Below are 17,439 nucleotides of genomic sequence, written 5' to 3' on the forward strand. Positions count from 1 at the left end.
TTTAAAGCTTTAAAGGTACTGCCAAAAGTTTCAATAACTTTGAAACTTTAAAGAAAGCTTTGCTAGAGAATCAGGATGATATGGTTCTTAGGACTTTAAGAGATTGAAACTTACTCTCAGCTGGACAGTCATGATATACAGGAAAAAAGCACAAAGGAATAAATTCCTTTAAATGAAAACTTGAAACAGTTTTCCCAGTCTGGTAAAAATCATCTTTGGGGAGGTCAGACAATAAATCTCTTCTTAGTAAAGATCATATAAATATGGCTTGTTATCAAAATTTGCAGTTTACTTGCTCTATTGCTTGAGTAAGTTGCTAAAAGTGCTGCCTCTAAAGAAAGACAGCTCAAAGAAATTGTTGGTTGAGTTTCAGAAAGAGAGTCCAGGATATTTTAAATACCCCAGCCAGTAAAAAGGGAATATCTAACTAGTGGATCAGGCCATTAAAAGTTTAGAATGGCTGAGTCAGAGAAAAATATAAGTAACCGACAATCTAAGCCCATAGCATTAAACATGACCAAATACACGTAAAGAGAGCTGAGTGACAGAGAAAATATCACTGAAGGAAAACAGGTCATTTGGCATAGCTATGGCAGAACAGTCCACAGGCAGGACATTCCCATGTTCACTCCCCTTTTCTCTCTCCTAATATACTGATACACATAATGCTGCTGAGTAAATGTACTAACAGTTGGGTCTCCTCCACTGTTAAGAGCCTTAGTAAGGCATTTCAGACTCCAATTTTGATATATCATATTAGAAAATAACAGAGATCTGCTCCTTCCTCTGTGGATTTTGCTAAAATGGATGCTGGGATCTGCTACAGCTCTCTGACAGGCTGGAAGATGCTGACTGACTGACTGATGTACCCCAGTCACCTTGAGAAACTGTTTCTGAAACTGCTCTTCAGCATCTGTAAGATTAGCCTGTATGATCCCCCCCAATCTCCTCAAAAAAGTTAATAGTTACCAGGAGGGCAGATGCCAATCAGATGGAACTGTGAAATGTAGACAAGATACCAGAGGGATGGGATGAAAATGGCATTCCTCAAATCATCACTCTCGCTATGCTAATAAAGTCCTCTAAGTTCTCAAAACAAATCCCCTATGTATTTAATAAATCATATAATGATGCAATATCCTTAACCAGGATTCATATCCAAGCAGGAAACAGTAGGCAATACCAGTGCATCACCCTGTCTTGGAAACCAGGAATCTTTTACCCAAAAGACAGAGGGCCAGTCCCACTTTTTCCTGACAAATAGGAGATCTGGATTTCAAGGGTCTCCTGGCACCCAGACCTTTTCTGAAGACCAGCATCTGTTTTCATCACAATTCATTTTTCTGGAGGAAATTCATAATACACAAAACTTGTGGACTCTTAAAAAGCAAACAACACCAAAACCCAACAAAATCCCTTTCATTTGGGTGTCAGCAGGTTGTATGCATACACTTTTCAAAAAGACTTTCACATTTTGTATTTATCTGTTGTATGAGAATCTGCTAAGCCTTACTCAAATGCACAATACTTGAGCGGGACTGATTTAAGAGCCTGGTTGGAGTAAAGCTTGATTTTGATGAGGAAGCACAAGAAAATAATTAACTTTAATATCTTATTTTTGTTTTCCTTTAACACACACACACACACACACTTTTTTTTTTCTTTTTTGTTAGAAGCCCTGAAAAATAAGAATTTACACTTTCACCGCTGCTCGGCCCCCCAAAATAAATTATACCGAAGTGTACTACTATAGATATCCTGTTTTGGGAGTGGGTTAAACTAACTCAGAGTCTTGATCTGTAAGCGACCACACAAATAATCAAAGAAGTTGCAAATTACACAGCAAATACAGGCCACACTCAGCCATCAGGATATAATACTGACCTAAGATTTCCTGTACACATATTCCTCTCCCATGTGATTCCTAAGGAAAAAAAGCTCTGAAACATGGCTCCCATTTACTACTCTTGATACTATATCAAATAGCCCACAAGCTTTGAATGAATTTAGCATGTTAAATTACAAGAGTAGATTAACAATGATAAAACCAACCAATAAAGTGAAATTAATCACTCAGCAGTTTCTCAGCCTTGTAGTATATGGACAGAAAAATTATTTGGATTAAAATACTTTTATGAAACAAGCATAAGCCAGTACACTGAGTAACTGACATATCCTTTTGACCTTTATGCAAAAAAAGGAGCAATCTCAATCACATAGTCGAAAACAGTAAGTTGAGCATTCTCCAAGCACTGACAAAGATGAAAGGAACTACTGAAAAATTAAAACAAGCTCTTGTTTTCTATTACTTTTTAGTCTTGAGTAGTGATTCTAACCTTCATTTCCTCCTTCCCCCTAATCCCACTAAAATATCAAACTATCTCTTGAATTAATATTACTTCCCACATTTCCTTTGTATGTTCATCAATTCATTCTTTCATGTAAATTTACTAATCTTTTCCTCTTTTTTAGTTTGCCTCCTGACTGCATAACTGTATAACGGATGTCAGATTTTGAGTAAGGTTTTTAAAATATTACCCTATTCTTTTGTCTCATTCTTTGAGGCTAAGTTACAATGTGAAAATTCTTCTTAAATATTAAGTACTTCCAGGTATTCTGTGTCTACATTTAACTTTTATTACATTGAGTTGAAGTACAAAATAAGATAGGCAGTCCATTTAGGTCAAAGCTTCTTGTATTAACTTAATTTGGATGGAAAAGAACAAATGACCTAGTATGTATGCAGATCTCCATCTGCTTTTATATTATAAAAAATAAACTGCCTGGTTTTCCCTTAAATCTACTGAGGTTAATGTAATATGAATTGACATGGGTCTGAATATATAGTTTACTTGAAGTGGACGTATCTTTTTAACTTTATAGTCAAACTAGTTTCCAACTTTAATATGAATGTTTTGCACTGTTGTACTTACTACATCATAAATACTTTAAACAAGAAAAAAGTGTAGCATGAGAGGTTGCTACTTTTATAAAGCTTATGAAAGTATTTCCTTTAAAATTAAATACATTACAAATGATCCAATTTGCGAGAGACAACTGAAGGGATGACAATTACAAAATACGAGGTAACCACATTATAAGAATAAAAACCTCAATGTCTAAAAAATGAACCTCCCCTTATTTATTTTGGATACAGTATCTTCTAATCCTTTTGAAGTACTTACTTCTGTTTTAATCTGATATAAGCAGTTGATAAATTGTTCCAGGCCTCAGCATTCTGTAATGATAAAAGGAGAAGTACCAAAACATTATCCACTTACATTATGCTTACTTGATAAAAATACATAAATTAAACTTCTATGAAATATCATCAGTTTTGCTAATCACACATATTAACCAGCTATCTTCTACAAGGCAGTCAAAATATTACATTGAAATAGAAGTTATTAAAATAAATACATAAATAAATATTACTGACTACAGTAACAATCAAGTCTATAAATATCAATTTACTGCATTCTGGTTGGAATACACTAAAGTCAGTTCTTGCCTTCAGTTTAAACTCTAAACATGCATTCTGTTCTGGATCTAGCTGGGATGGCTGGAGAGGTCAGCGCTCCTGGCAGCTCATCACATCTCACTAGCTGGCAGCGTCTTACGTACACTGCTTCGTTAGTGGAATAAAATCATCTGAATGTTCCCCTAATACATCTCAGGCAAAACTAACAGGGTTAGTTCCAACAGAGTTTATCACCTGTTTTAGCTGAAAAGGACTACAGAGCGCTCAGACAGTCTTCCCTCTGGTGAAGCCAGCGAGCCATGTACAGAGATGATTCGCACCTGTTGCCTCACACTGCTGCAAATCTGAAGCAGCACCACTGAATTCAGCAAAGCGACAACCAGTACGGATGTGAAGAATAGAACCTGGGTACTGCAACAAAATGTTCTCTAGTACTGAAGGCTATCCTCAGGCTTAAGTAGTATTTAAATTGTGTTGGGAAACCCTTTTTGAGGCTTAATTCATGAAAATGGTTCATTACGTTGCTGCAGATCACTGTATAAAGATAGGTTTCACCTCTGTAACTAGGAGTAATCCCTGCATCCTTTACTCACAAAAGAAATACGTAACACACTGAAAAGGCAGTTGGCTTGTTCATATGAATACAGTCAAGTACAGGTCCCAGACAGATAAGTGAACACAATTTTAGTATCTACCTGGAAGTAAATCTACTGTACTGAAGCAAAAAAAAAATAATTATATCAATATATAAAGTAAAAATTCCAGTTAAATACAGGCTTGTCTCTATGTGCATTTTTTTCCCAAGGAAGTTGTTTCATTTTATTAATGAAGAAAAAATAATATTCTGTTACCTTTCATTATGCTCTCATTCTTTTTCCCAAGAGAAAAGAATGAATAATAGTTTCTATCAAGTAGGTGGCATTAACTCTAAGCGAGCAACATGCTGGCAGTCAGGCCTTGTGACAAAAGTGCTGCCAGTGCATTCCTGAGAGGTAATCCAGCTGATGTCTCTGCTACCTCAATGCAGTCACACTCAAACAGCACTATTGTACAAACACTTACCCCGCACATCCTGAAAAACTGGCTAACAAGTTCCATTCTCCCTGCGCTCATGAACTATATAGTTACAAATGTACCTGTCATACAACCACTTATTTGACTTTCTTCTTCGCAGGAAAATTTTATTATTTAGATGACTAAGTATTTTTGTTTGTTTTGGTTTATCTCTCTTTTTAGCACTCTTCACAGACTACTCATTCCCTTTTCTCTGTTTTAGCAATGTATGCAAGCATAAAGGAATTTCTGCTCAAACATATTTTAACATTCACACACAAATACTTGGAGAAGTTAAGTATTGGGCAAGTATTTTTATGATGCCTCATGACAAAAATATATCCTTCATGCACAAGTTTAATTTATTTAAAGGACTAAGATTTAAAGAAGTTTTTCATTATTGCTTTGCTTGTTTATAATGAAAACATCCTTGTTGCTTTTAGATAAGCCATCTGAATTGCTTGTTGAAAAGTACGTACATCTGGTTCCAATGTCACACAGCGCTGAAATGCTTTGGCAGCACCTTCGTAGCTTTCCAAAGCAATGTATGCACAGCCCAAGGAAAACCATACACCTAGCTGGAGAGAAAAAATACACGATTACATATATACATACATATTTCTGCACAAAATAAGTAATTTTGCCTGGATGCTCCAACACACACTACTCTTGCTGATTTTACCTGATTTTCAGCTACCATAAAAGTACTGCACGGAAATAAATAATATCCTGTGTGCAGAATACAGGAAAACTTTAGGGTCAGAGTTTTAATACATGTGGATAAGCAAAGATGTTGACTATACAAAGACCACTTAAGCATATGTGAAGTGCTCTTTAACAGTGCATCTTCATTTAGAGAAGAAATTGATAGCTATTTAGAGGTTTGCATATTTTGCTTTACCTTATGAAAAATCCATGTTTACTTTATAGTATTACAATTAGGTCAAATGGTAAATACTAGGAAATGTATTTCAAGGAAACTACATTTTACAAGAAATATTTCTAATGACTGAACATGAACACTTCAATATTACAGCTTTTTCTACTTGTCAGAATGTCAATATTCTCTAGTTAATAATGCAATATTGAGCCATAGAAATGTACTTAAATAATGCCTTACGTAGAAAACAGAACTTTACCAGTTCAATAATCTTGCATTGTAAGTCTTCAGCTGTACAACCAAATACCTCTCACCCATACAGACTCAACCAGGAAGAAGAGCTCAGCACCTCCCTCTCCACTTCTCAGGAAACTGTAAAGCAAGGAGGTCACCCCTCAGCCTCCTTTCCTCCAAACCAGACAAACCGAAAGCCCTTAGCTGCTCCTCACAGGATGTGCCTTCCAGCCCTTCCACTGGCTTTGTTGCTCTCCTCTGGATGCTTTCAAGGACCTTAGCATCCTTCTTAAATTGCAGGGCCCAGAACTGCACACAGTACTCAAGATGAGGCCACACCAAAGCTGAATACAGTGGGATAACCACCCCTTTTGACTGGCTGGTGATGCTGTTTGATGCACCCCAGGATGCGTTTTGCCCTCTTGGCTGCCAGGGCACCCTGCTGACTCATATTGAGCATGCTGTCCAGTGACAGGTCATGTGGGAATGGTTCAGAGCTGTGCCAGGGGAGGTTTAGACTGGACATTAAGAAGCATTTCTTTACTGAGAGGGTGGTCAAACACTGGAACAGGCTTCCCAGAGAAATGGTCGATGCTCCAAGCCTGTCAGTGTTTAAGAGGCATTTGGACAATGCTATTAACAACATGCTTTAACTTGGTCAGCCAGCTGGACTAGATGACTGTTGTAGGTCCCTTCCAACTGAAATAATCTAATCTAAATAATGTCAGATATAGGCATAAATTACAGCAAATTAAATATATATTTTCATAGCACTTCAATAGCAAGTTCCTGATTTACCACGTGGTTAATTCTCAGAGAGCTGCAAGTCAAGCAGTACTACCTTTTAGAAAAGCTCTGTAATTCAGAAAACTATTAAATCCCAAATCCTTTGACAGAACATCTTCTGACAGCATTATGCTGTTTAAATGTATGCAATCAATATCAAACAACAATTTATAATATGCTGCAAAATAATTCCAGGTAGTACTACCTACTGCAATAAGCTCAGCTGTTTCTCCATTCTAAATGCCAAGGCAAGAAACAAATAGGTTTTCCTGGAAAATTTTTTGAGAGAGGGGAAAAAGGTTGGGAAGAGGAAGATGGAAAAACAGGTTACATTAACTCTTAATTTATATTGCACAGCAACATATTACTTTTCAAGATGTCTGATTAACATTTGTATCTTTGTGTTTTGGATACTAGTTCTGAAGCAAGCAATTCTGATAACTCAGGTTCCGTGGAGCAGATCACAATGGCTATTTAAACATAAAAACATTACCTTTAGAAACATCTGAAAATCAGGGATTTTACAGGGTTGAGGATAAAGCTGTTGGTTCACATGCAAGAAGCTTCTAGCTCTACAGATTAATTGCAAACTCTGTAGCAGATATTTTTGCAGTTCTCTCCAGATCAGACTCATTTTTGCTGTCTCCAAGACAGAACTTAAAATCAGTAACAAGATACCTGCTCCTAACTTAATTGCTATGGAGTTCATAGTTAATCTGCTTCAAAACGTAGATGCCAGAATACAAGCATATGACACTCATCCCTGTCAGATCTGGTACCCTGGTGGGCAGTCTTCATGACATCAAGAAAAGAACTGAACAAGCTTAGTAATAAAGATATCCTTTTGCATTTGAGGGTGTGCATGGATGGCCCATCCTCAGAGCATATGGATGAACAGGTGAAGACAGAACTGCCAATTACATCTGGCCTGGGCAAACATGAAAATCTACTTTCCAGTATTGTTAGCCTGTCACCTTTCCTGAGTCTTAAACCAGTAATTCAAGAAAGAAACTGCACACAAGGAGAAAGCGTTTCCCAAACCGCAGAAGACAAAATTAACAGGAAATGAACTTTTTAATCAATCTCACTTTTTAAGCCTCTTTTATCCACCAAGCTTCCAGAAATCCAGCACTCCCACACGGCTGTTACCTCATTAATTCCCCTTCTTTCCTTTCTAGATCCGTAACATTCTGGACATGAAAAGTGGGGGTAAAGACAGGACCGATCAAGTAGGAAATTGAAGGCTAGCTCCAACTCTATAGCTCAGGGTACAAGTTAAGCAGTGCTTCTGTAAAGGGTGACAGAAAACCCACCAATGCTTTTTTTATAATTCTAATGAGTAACAGCAGTCTTACTTCTGAGCTTGTGCTTCCAGAAACTGATTTGACTAAAACATCCACCACTTTAATCTTTTGAGGCTGATGGTGAGCAGCTACATCTCTCAGGAACTGGCTTACCGATGCTTACGCTTGTCAAATCCTTTCTCAAGGAGAAGTTACAGCACAAGGAGAAAGTAAAATGATTCTTTACTTCAGTGGAGAAAAGCTACATGAGCAAGTACCTAGTAAGACTGCAAAGAATGATAAATAATCTTCTTTTCTTAATAATTTGAAGCAAGACATTTTACCTAGCAGTAGCTACGTATGAATGTTTTGAACGAATGGAAAAAATGTGAGAACTGGACATGATGGAGAACGTTGGGAAAGGTGTCTGAAAGGGATATTTTGGCAGAGAAGAAGTATGAGATGAAAAGTCTCTGGGATGGGAATTAAGCCAAGGAGCCTCATGAGATGCTACAATATGGAGGCAAAATGTATACAGAAAATGAAATAGGTCATGCAGATGGAAGAATGTCACTAGACATTAAAGAAAACTGCAGCATCCATCATATAGAAAATTACCTGTGTAAAAAGAACAACAGAACTGGTATAGATTAAAATTCCAGGCCTCAGTAAAAAAGCAGTACGAAGACTGTATTTCAGAATACTTAATTGAAATGGACAAGTTAACATGCTGGGGGCTATCAGAAGGCTGTGAAAGCAGAAATCCCAGAAGATACAGGGAGATTTCAATTATTTCACATAGTTCAGTACATACCACAATGGATGAAATTTGAAGGCTAAATTTTTTTAGACATGAAGTTAGGCAGAAGACAGTATTTACCTTGATCCTGACCAGTTATGAATGATCGGGTTCAAAACTTAACAGAAAAAAAGATACTTTGTAATGTATCTTGATTCACTACTCCTTCAAGAACAAAGGCAATTCATTAAATACAGAGGATGCTAAATTAAGTAGCTCATAGCTACTTAAAATGGAAAAGCTATGTTCAAAACGAAAAGGCCAGCTAAAAAAGTAAAGGTCTGCAGAAGACTTGAAGCATCTAAAGACAAGACATTTCAAGGCTTGGAGCAACTGCATATTGTCATTCAAAAAGGCTCTAAAAAGACTAAACAATTATAACAGTTAAAACCAAAAAAAGGAGATTATTAAGAACAAGAGAACATACTTTAAAAGCCCGTGTACTAGACAAATGAGAAAGCTCAAAAAGAACAAGTCTGACAGGTTAAATGAAAAAACATGGTAGCTGTGTAAAAAAAACCCAAACAAACAAAACCAACCAACGAAAAAAACCAAGATTCATTGCTTTTGCTCTATTATAGCAATGAAATGGCATTTTATCATCTCTTAGATATCTGGGAAAGGGAGCATGAATTTCTTCCACAATACAAGAAGTACAGGGAGTCTTTAGTAGTCTATTTAGGATACAGTTTAAGAATGGACTTAAGCTATTTTTTGTGGAAAGAATGGCAAGAATTCCCTTTTTATTGGGGAGGGAATAAAAATCTGCTGATCCCACTGGCTGATGTAACAACAGCTCTGAGGAAAGCAACTGACTGAAAGGTAGTGTAAGGAAAACTGCATTCAAAGTTCAAAAAAGACTTTTGTCAAGGCTTGTGAAACTAGGTTAAAGTTCTTTTTTGGAAATAAAAAAAGAGTATTGGCTAGAGGTTCAAATGTCGCTGCTGATTGGAAAAACACACGAAAGTGAGCTGTAAATTTTTATCCTTTTCAAAATTGAAGACAGTGACCAGGAAAGGAAGATAATTTAGGCTTGGACTCTTTGTTAAAACTTGCCATCAGGAATTTCCAGGCAAGTCTTTAGTAAGTCCAAATGATCATGAAATGCTTTAAGAAAGTCTAAACAATTCTCTTATATTAGTAGGAATATCGTTCCAAAAAGACCTAATTACAGTATAGCTGAATACTTAAAAAGAAAAAAACCCCAAATAATATTTTTGCATTTTTAAAGCAATTTCTACTATTTGCATATGGGAAATATATATAGTTTTTCTTTTTTTTCCAGAATCCAGTACACTCTTCAGTAAAATACTCTTACAAATACAGCAGTGATAGTTTAGAAACAATCTATACCCTGTAGAGCAAAATTAGTCTTTGATGTTAGTAATTACAATAAAATGTTAAGAGCTCTAGTTAAAAGAAATCATAGCTAAGTACCTTTTTAATTAGTCACTTTTTGGCATCATGTATCTCCCTTAAAATTCAGTTTCTTTTGAACACAACACACTGATAGAACATACTATAGTTTTAAGTCAGTCTAGAGACTTCTATTATAATTTCCAATGACAGACTCTAGCTCAACTCTTGTTTAAGTTACTTTTACTATTACAAGATGAACGAGAAGAGGAATTGTTGAGAATAAGGCTCTCATTGCATTGGCCAAAACTCCAGATGTAGCTGATGGCAAGCTGACTACTGAAGTGTGACTGTTTCCCAAATTGAAGAGAGATCACTTGTCTTGCTTTATACCCAAGAAAATTATCCGGCGAAGTTATGAGCAAAACAGTCTAGCACAAAAGAGGATTATTCTTTTCTTGCGAACCGTGACACGGTGGAGAACGGTGTGGGCACAAAGAAGTGCTACAAACACTCTTATTTCTGCAAAATTCAAATGTGAAACGACTAGATATAGAGAACCATACACTGTTCAGCACGAGAACTAAGAAATGTGCAATTTAACAAGCCTTAAGTTTTGTAACGCAGACTTTCACTGATGGAGAACTGACTATACAAACTCCTTGATCTCTGGAATTGTCTCAGTCCAGCCTTGCAAAATGCTCACAGTGAAAGTGCAAGAGAAATGCACCTGTCATCCACTAGGCAGGTACTAGAACAAGTAATTCTGTGAGCTGCAGTGTTAACGAAGACAAGTGCCAGATGCATTTGAACTGTAAGACTTCCATTTCTTCGTGGATTCTCTGAAATCTAATATGGTGGTTGGCTCATATGGCAAAGACCTACCTCAGAGACCTCAACCAAACTTGATCTGTTGGCCAAACAGTACACAAGATTGAAGGAGGGCTGACAGAGAATGGTTTTATCCATTAGATATTTCAGGGAATCACTTGCTTCAGTCTAAAAAATCCATTCCTCCGAAAAGGTGTTTGACAACCACAAAATAAACCAATTTCTTTGTAACTGGGAGTCCTTGTATACCTGATAAATTATTCACAATTCTGGGAGCAATTATTTAATTAATATTTTCCTTATATTAAAGCCCTTGCATTTAGAATCACCTTCCTCTCTGCTCTTTGTCCACAAGACATCCTGGAATCGGGAACAATTTATTTCTGTAGTAATGGACTACAGATAGACTTTAGAAGACAGTGCTATGTCAATCCGCACTATCCATTTGCTCAATCTATTTGTTTGAAACAATTTGTCTGAATCTTTAAGAGCTTCCTGAGCAATAAGAGGAGGAAATGTTTGCTTTCCTATATGGACTGGCCTATTTTTATTGGATTGCCTTTCATTTTGAGATTCCTTTGGATAGGACACAAAATAAAAAAGCATCAACAGAATATTTTCTGATTTTAAGCCCTGTAGGCCATCTTCTGCAGCCCTTTATTATCTGGGAGCCCTCCTGATTTCAGTAAGGTTCCTCTGAGTAATATATATTTTGTTGGCATTTCCTGAGTCAGTAAGAGAACTGAAAGACAAGGGAAGCATTTCTGTTCATTTTGCTTTCCATTTTAAACATGTTTATAAGTTAGCCAGAGTTCACTTGAATAAGAACAGGATTCTGATTCACTGGAATAAAGTATGTCACTGAAATAAAAAATAAATAATAAAAAAAAGGCTTCAGGGTAACCTATTTGAAAGGCTAGAGGCCTTGAAAATTTTTCTAAAGCAGAAGTCCAGCTAGTTATGTAGACCTCAAAACAGCAGCTTTAACAGTGTTCTTTGGAGGGTAAGAAGGAGGAATATTGTACTTTCGCATGGACCTAGAAATTGCTATGAAGAGCACAATTTACATACATAAACAACCACAAAGCTGTTTTAAATTCTCAAGACCTTTCACAGGGTGGACCTTACAGGGATGGGATATAGTGACTGAGAAACTGAAACAACATTATAAAAACTGCCTGCGGAACAGCTTGCAAAGTATCTGTCAAAATAACCAGCTTCATCAAGAGAACTCTTTTGACTGTGGTTTCAGTTTTGATGCATTACTGTAATAAAAACTACTGTCATCACAAGTGTAACACAATGCTTCCTAGTGACTTCAGAGCAGGACAGACCAGAACACTTGAAAACAATTTCAGTGAAGTAAAGATCAGTATTTGTAACTCAAAGCCAACAGACAAGGCAAAAGGATAACCTCATTAAAATCTGTACAGGGTTCTTCTTGTAACTATTCTGCTTGACACTTGTTCACGATTTATTTGATGATAATGATTGATTTTCAATGGCTTGATCTCTTTGAAATAGAAAAGCTATACAGGCAAAGAGTTAGCTGCATGCAATAACCTGAATGCAAAAGGATGTCTTAATTTCATTATGCTACTGTTTTTAGCCAGACTTCCAAGTATGTGGTGAAAAATTTGCTAAGAATAGTAATAAGCTGTTACTCTGACAATTGTGCACAGAATTGCCTTTTAAAAAAGTGTGTCACCATTCAAAACTGAATACACCAACTAAAACAAAGCTGTATGTGTATCATTTCCCAACCTGCATAGAATTGATCTGTACTGAACGTTCAAAGCACTCCACACATTCCCTGAATTCCCGGTTGCGGAGATGGAGGAGGCCTTTGGAGCGCTGGGCACGGGCGCTGCGGTGCCTGGAGAGCTCCCAGGCCTTGTCGTAATACTGGTGGTCTTTAAGAACATCACCAAGCAAACAATATAATCCTGGTGTTTCCTTTTTCTCTAACTCCCGCCTGAGTATTTCTTCTGCCTGTTAAAGAACAAAGAGAAATCAGTACATAATGGGACAATTTATTTTCAACCAATCACCTACCTGAACAAATACCACTTTTAGCACCCTGCAACCATCAGTTGAGGATTACGAAGCAGCGATAATATGGAAACAGAATACTGACAACACAGCATGAAGGATGAAGTTTAGAGAGAATCTGGTTCCAAACTGTTTTGAAAAAAACCCAACACTTCAACATCAGCATAATATGGTGGCTTTTGGTTTAATGCACCAGGGAAAATGTACCCATGATACCAAGAAGCAGCTTGCTCCTCGTTTTATATCTGAGGTATATGTTCTGTCCCAAGAGCAAATATCAGCCCTGGACATCGAACCTACACCGACTTCACAGTAATGCAGTACCAGCACCATTAAGGTATGTGCAATCTGAATAGTTTATCAATTGTGGGTTTTATATATCCTAATAAGTACTTTTGCAATGACTGTCACTACTCTTTTTCTTTAATTGCTTTTTTTCTGAAAATAATTATTGCCATTTATTATACCTGAAGACCCATCCACTTTCATACAGTTACTTTTGGAAATGCTAATGTTTCGCATAGATGCAGAAGTTACACATTTGTATCTAAATGTTTGAGATACAATATATTTAACATTAGAGAAAAGAAGATACAAGCTGGGTCTCCCAGACATCTATTATGGGCTGTAACCAACTATCACAAGGTTTTTATCTCAGGGTCACTATCTTGCTCTAACAATAAAATTATTGTTTCTCTTTTAAACAAGAGACAGTCTGCTTTCTGTGGCTTTTTGAAAAGATAAATACACTGGACAGATGATCTGTTGTTCAGACCGAACTCTTACCTCAGTCCCCTGCTGCAAAAATGTAACATACATAATTCAGCTCAGTACAATTTTTCTATTAGAAAAGATCTATTTGAACCATCTGAACCAAGAAAGATCCAACACAGCCTGCCACAGAATTGAAGTTTGACATTGTAACACTAGTCATTCTTCTACCATAGCTCATTTATTTAAAAGAAAAGCTGAGTTCACCTCTGCATTTAAATTATTACTACTTTTCTTGTCTATAAGAACTGTTCTTTGCCCTTCCAATAGTCTCTAGAGAATCAAAGTCTTACTCCTCTTCCTCCAATTAGTAAAATGCATTCATCCTGTCTGAAAATGATCTTTAGAAAAATTACTTTGTCTCAAAATATGTAATGAATAGTAATTTTAACACTTTACTCTTACTATAATTTTTGTTAAACAAGCTAACAGTAAAGTCTACTGAAGTGCACAAATGTGAAGAAGGGATGTATTGTTTAGGTTTCTAAAAGAATCTTAAACTAGTAAAAATGGATCCCCTTAAGAAGAATATTAGTGGCTGAATATTAGTAAAATAACTTAATGGCAAACATTTTTAAATGCCTATGTAACAGTTCTCCAAAGAAAGTCAAAGAAACTATTACTTAAAATTTAGAATTAGCCTAGTCAGAACACTAGAAAACCTCACCTAACAAGACGACTGCACTTGCAAAGGGTTTGGTTAAAGGGCAATTTACTTCCCCTTCCCTGCCTCCATTAGTTGCCATGACGTATTAGTAATCGATCTTGCAGATTATTTTTTTTCTAGAGCAGAAAGAACTGGGTGCTTTATTATTGCAGTAATCACACTAGGCGCCAAAAGGTAAGGGTTTTTCCCCCCCCTTCAGATAAAGAAAAAAAAGACTGAAATGTTGCTGTGTAAATAGCAGCTGTGAGGTGAAAAGTGCATTGCATGCTGCTGCTTTACCTCTTCCTCTGCAGGGCACTCCCAAATTCAGATTGCTATTCTGTGGCAGTGCCTAGTACTAATCATACACCCAACCAGAAAGCCAACTGTTCGCTAATTGTATTTCACATTCAAGAGCATAAAACCATCATGTTGTGGTCTAAGCTTACAAGAATTCATTGCCAGCACAAATACTTCAGTGAACAGATAAAACCGAGCATTAAATAAGCAGAAGTCTTTAGTTTTTCTTCACCTGAGTAGTTCACCTGGCATGTTACAAACCTTTTTATTACTTAAGTCATTAAAGGTTAAAACAAAGGATTATAACTACAAACTAAAAAACCCCTGTAAGCTCAAAACATTTGTCATGTTTTCTACAAAATGAGATAATACTTTAAAACTGGATTTCTCATTTTGACCAAGTTTTTGTGAAGAAAAATATTCCTAACTTTGTAGTAAACTATTTTCAAGAATGCACATTTAACCTTTGATAATAACCCTGCTTCTACAAAACCACAAATCTTAATAGCAAAAAATATTAGAGAAGCATTTTCCACACAGCTCATGCAATGTACATAAAAGAAATGTAACTAAAGATTTATTCTTACCCATTAAACAGATATTAATGATTACATTGCATGCTTTATAGCTAAAAATTACATCTAAATTAAATAAGTTTTGATAAGAAAATTATCAATTAAATACTACCTAAAAAGAAAAAAAGTGAAGCTGTATAACCCTTAACTGATTGAAATAGATGCAATTATAACAACACTGCTTTTCACGGAATGGTCTGCACTGGAATGGAGGGAATTCAATACTCAGCTCAAAAGTCAGTTGATGTAAACATAAGAAAGATTTAGGCTGTTATCTTGGTTTCTGGACTAGTACAGTTGGTAAGGGAATTAAACAGGTAATGCTTCACAAAAATCCCCAAACAGTAATGAGGGTTCTGTTCTAAATAAAAGGTGGTGCCTTTTTATTACTCACTACAGAGACTCCTGGAAACCAAGTTCAAGATTCATCCTGCATTTGGCTTCCCAACCCTAAACTTCCACTTGCTGTCCCACCCACATGTTCCCATGCTTTTATTTTATTTGTTTCCTGAAAGACCCTATTAGACTCACTCTTCACAGATCCACCAGTGATTCTGATAAATAATAGAAAAAAATATATTACTTGACAATTCATTCCTTTGCTAGGTCAAGCATCTCCTAGAACACTTCCACCTTTTCTGCTTATCTCTTATTTACCAGGCTACTAGAGAAGTAGCTCGAAGAAGCAGAAAAGGGGAGCATGGAAAGAGGTAGCTGAGAGAAAAGGAAAGCTCTCCAGTTTTCATTTCATCTTCCCTGTAACTTCATGTATGACCTTGGCCATTTACTCCTCTTTCTCAATTTCATAGCTACATATCGGAGTGCTTACCTGCCTTCTATGTCTGTTATGATATGCAGTGGAAATCAATCAAGTTCTTGAATGAGCTCATGCCCTAATCAGTAAAGTACTACTTGACTTTGCATCTGGGAAGCATTTCCTGAATTTAAAGGTGAGCTTCTAAGATCTTAATGTAATTATGTTGCCTCACTCAAATGTTTCGAGATCTCTGTCATGCCACGACAAGAAAATTAACTCTGTAGAACATGGATTACTGGCTATGTTGGTCTAAAACCAGACCGTGTACCGTGCTGTTTACTCTGAGGACATGATGGAACAGGGATAGGGCTGAAAACAGCGTTTAAGATGAAATACCAAGCTGATGCTGAAAGGTAGATCTCATGAATTTATCAAAGGTCAGCAGCTACCATGCACTGTAGCTCCTGCAAGGGAGAAAAGCTTCACTTCAGTTGGAAGAACTGAAAATTCCTGTCTCTGGATCATCCTTTCTTTTTTCATTAGCAGGGAAACGGTACCGTTTTTAGTGTATTGTCCATATTGTCCAACCAAGAGGCTGAAATGACCTCTTACACTTTAATCAAATAAAGGTGTTTGATGCAAACAATACTCTTGAGATCTCTGGGTGCCCTTCACAGTTAGGAGGAGGAAGATGGACCAGTCCTTAATACACATATGGAGAAGTGTCTCCTTTTACAACAAGTCTGTTGAAGGAATACGGTGAGTCAAAGACTGGAATGAGAAAGCCACAGCAACTATCAACATACTGTGTATTCATATTTTATAATACTTCTTTTGTTCTGTGCACTGTTTAGCTCATCAGTTGGCACTCCATTACTCTTCTGTTGACTCATGTTATGATATCAGTTTCTACTAATTTTGCTCAGATTATTAAACGAGTACAGAGCTATATCTAGTAACAGTAAAAGATCCACAAAAAGTTTGCTAAATGTTAGTGGCATCTTACTCTGCAAAATTTGTACTGCTACATGGCCCTGTTATAACTGAGTGAATTATGTATTTCCCAAGTCCATGATGTGGAGCTTTGCACAGCCTTATCTACATGCTCTGTCTGTCAGTGCATAATTCAGAAGTAGGAGGAAGAATGTATTTGATGTGTGAGTACTGAAACGCATTGATATCGCAGACATATGGCTGTTTTGTTAGACTTTTCAGTATACAACTTCAGTTTTTTTATATAAAAGCATTTGTGCGTGAAAAACATGCATAAGTATTTAATAGCATTTGGGTTTTGGGGGTAAATATATGTTAAGTTATTTAATGGCAAAGAACATTCACTGAAAAACAATTGCTCTAGTAGATTTTTGTGCATTTCTAAAGGAATAACATTTTTAATAAATATAAAGAGTTCATGCTCTGAAAGCTTTCTGATGAGAAGCACAGATAGTTCTTCCTTTTAGTGTACAACTAAACATTTCTAATTTTTTGGCTTTTTTGACCTGAAGCTAGCTTTTTTTCCCAGCACTATTGTTAACTTAGTACTTACATAGCATTTTCTGTTTTTCAAAGCAAGGCACAAACCCTCATTTTGAAAGCATTTCTAAGCAGTTTCCTGTGTCAGATATCCTGGCCTAT

The 17,439-nt window shown here is 36.5% G+C and overlaps 1 protein-coding gene across 1 annotated transcript in view; it reads right to left on the reverse strand.

Moving 5' to 3' along the window:
* TTC27 (tetratricopeptide repeat domain 27) overlaps positions 1-17,439 on the reverse strand; it is a 126,612-nt gene that overhangs the window by 15,459 nt on the left and 93,714 nt on the right. Inside the window, exons 13-15 of the mRNA XM_056357635.1 lie at positions 12,468-12,695; positions 5,014-5,112; positions 3,186-3,238 (exon numbers count right to left, since the gene is read on the reverse strand). Of these exons, the coding sequence (XP_056213610.1) occupies positions 3,186-3,238; positions 5,014-5,112; positions 12,468-12,695 (380 nt within the window). The remainder of the gene's footprint in view (positions 1-3,185; positions 3,239-5,013; positions 5,113-12,467; positions 12,696-17,439) is intronic.

The sequence above is a fragment of the Falco biarmicus genome, chromosome 12, assembly GCF_023638135.1.
Source record: "Falco biarmicus isolate bFalBia1 chromosome 12, bFalBia1.pri, whole genome shotgun sequence".
Taxonomy (NCBI): domain Eukaryota; kingdom Metazoa; phylum Chordata; class Aves; order Falconiformes; family Falconidae; genus Falco; species Falco biarmicus.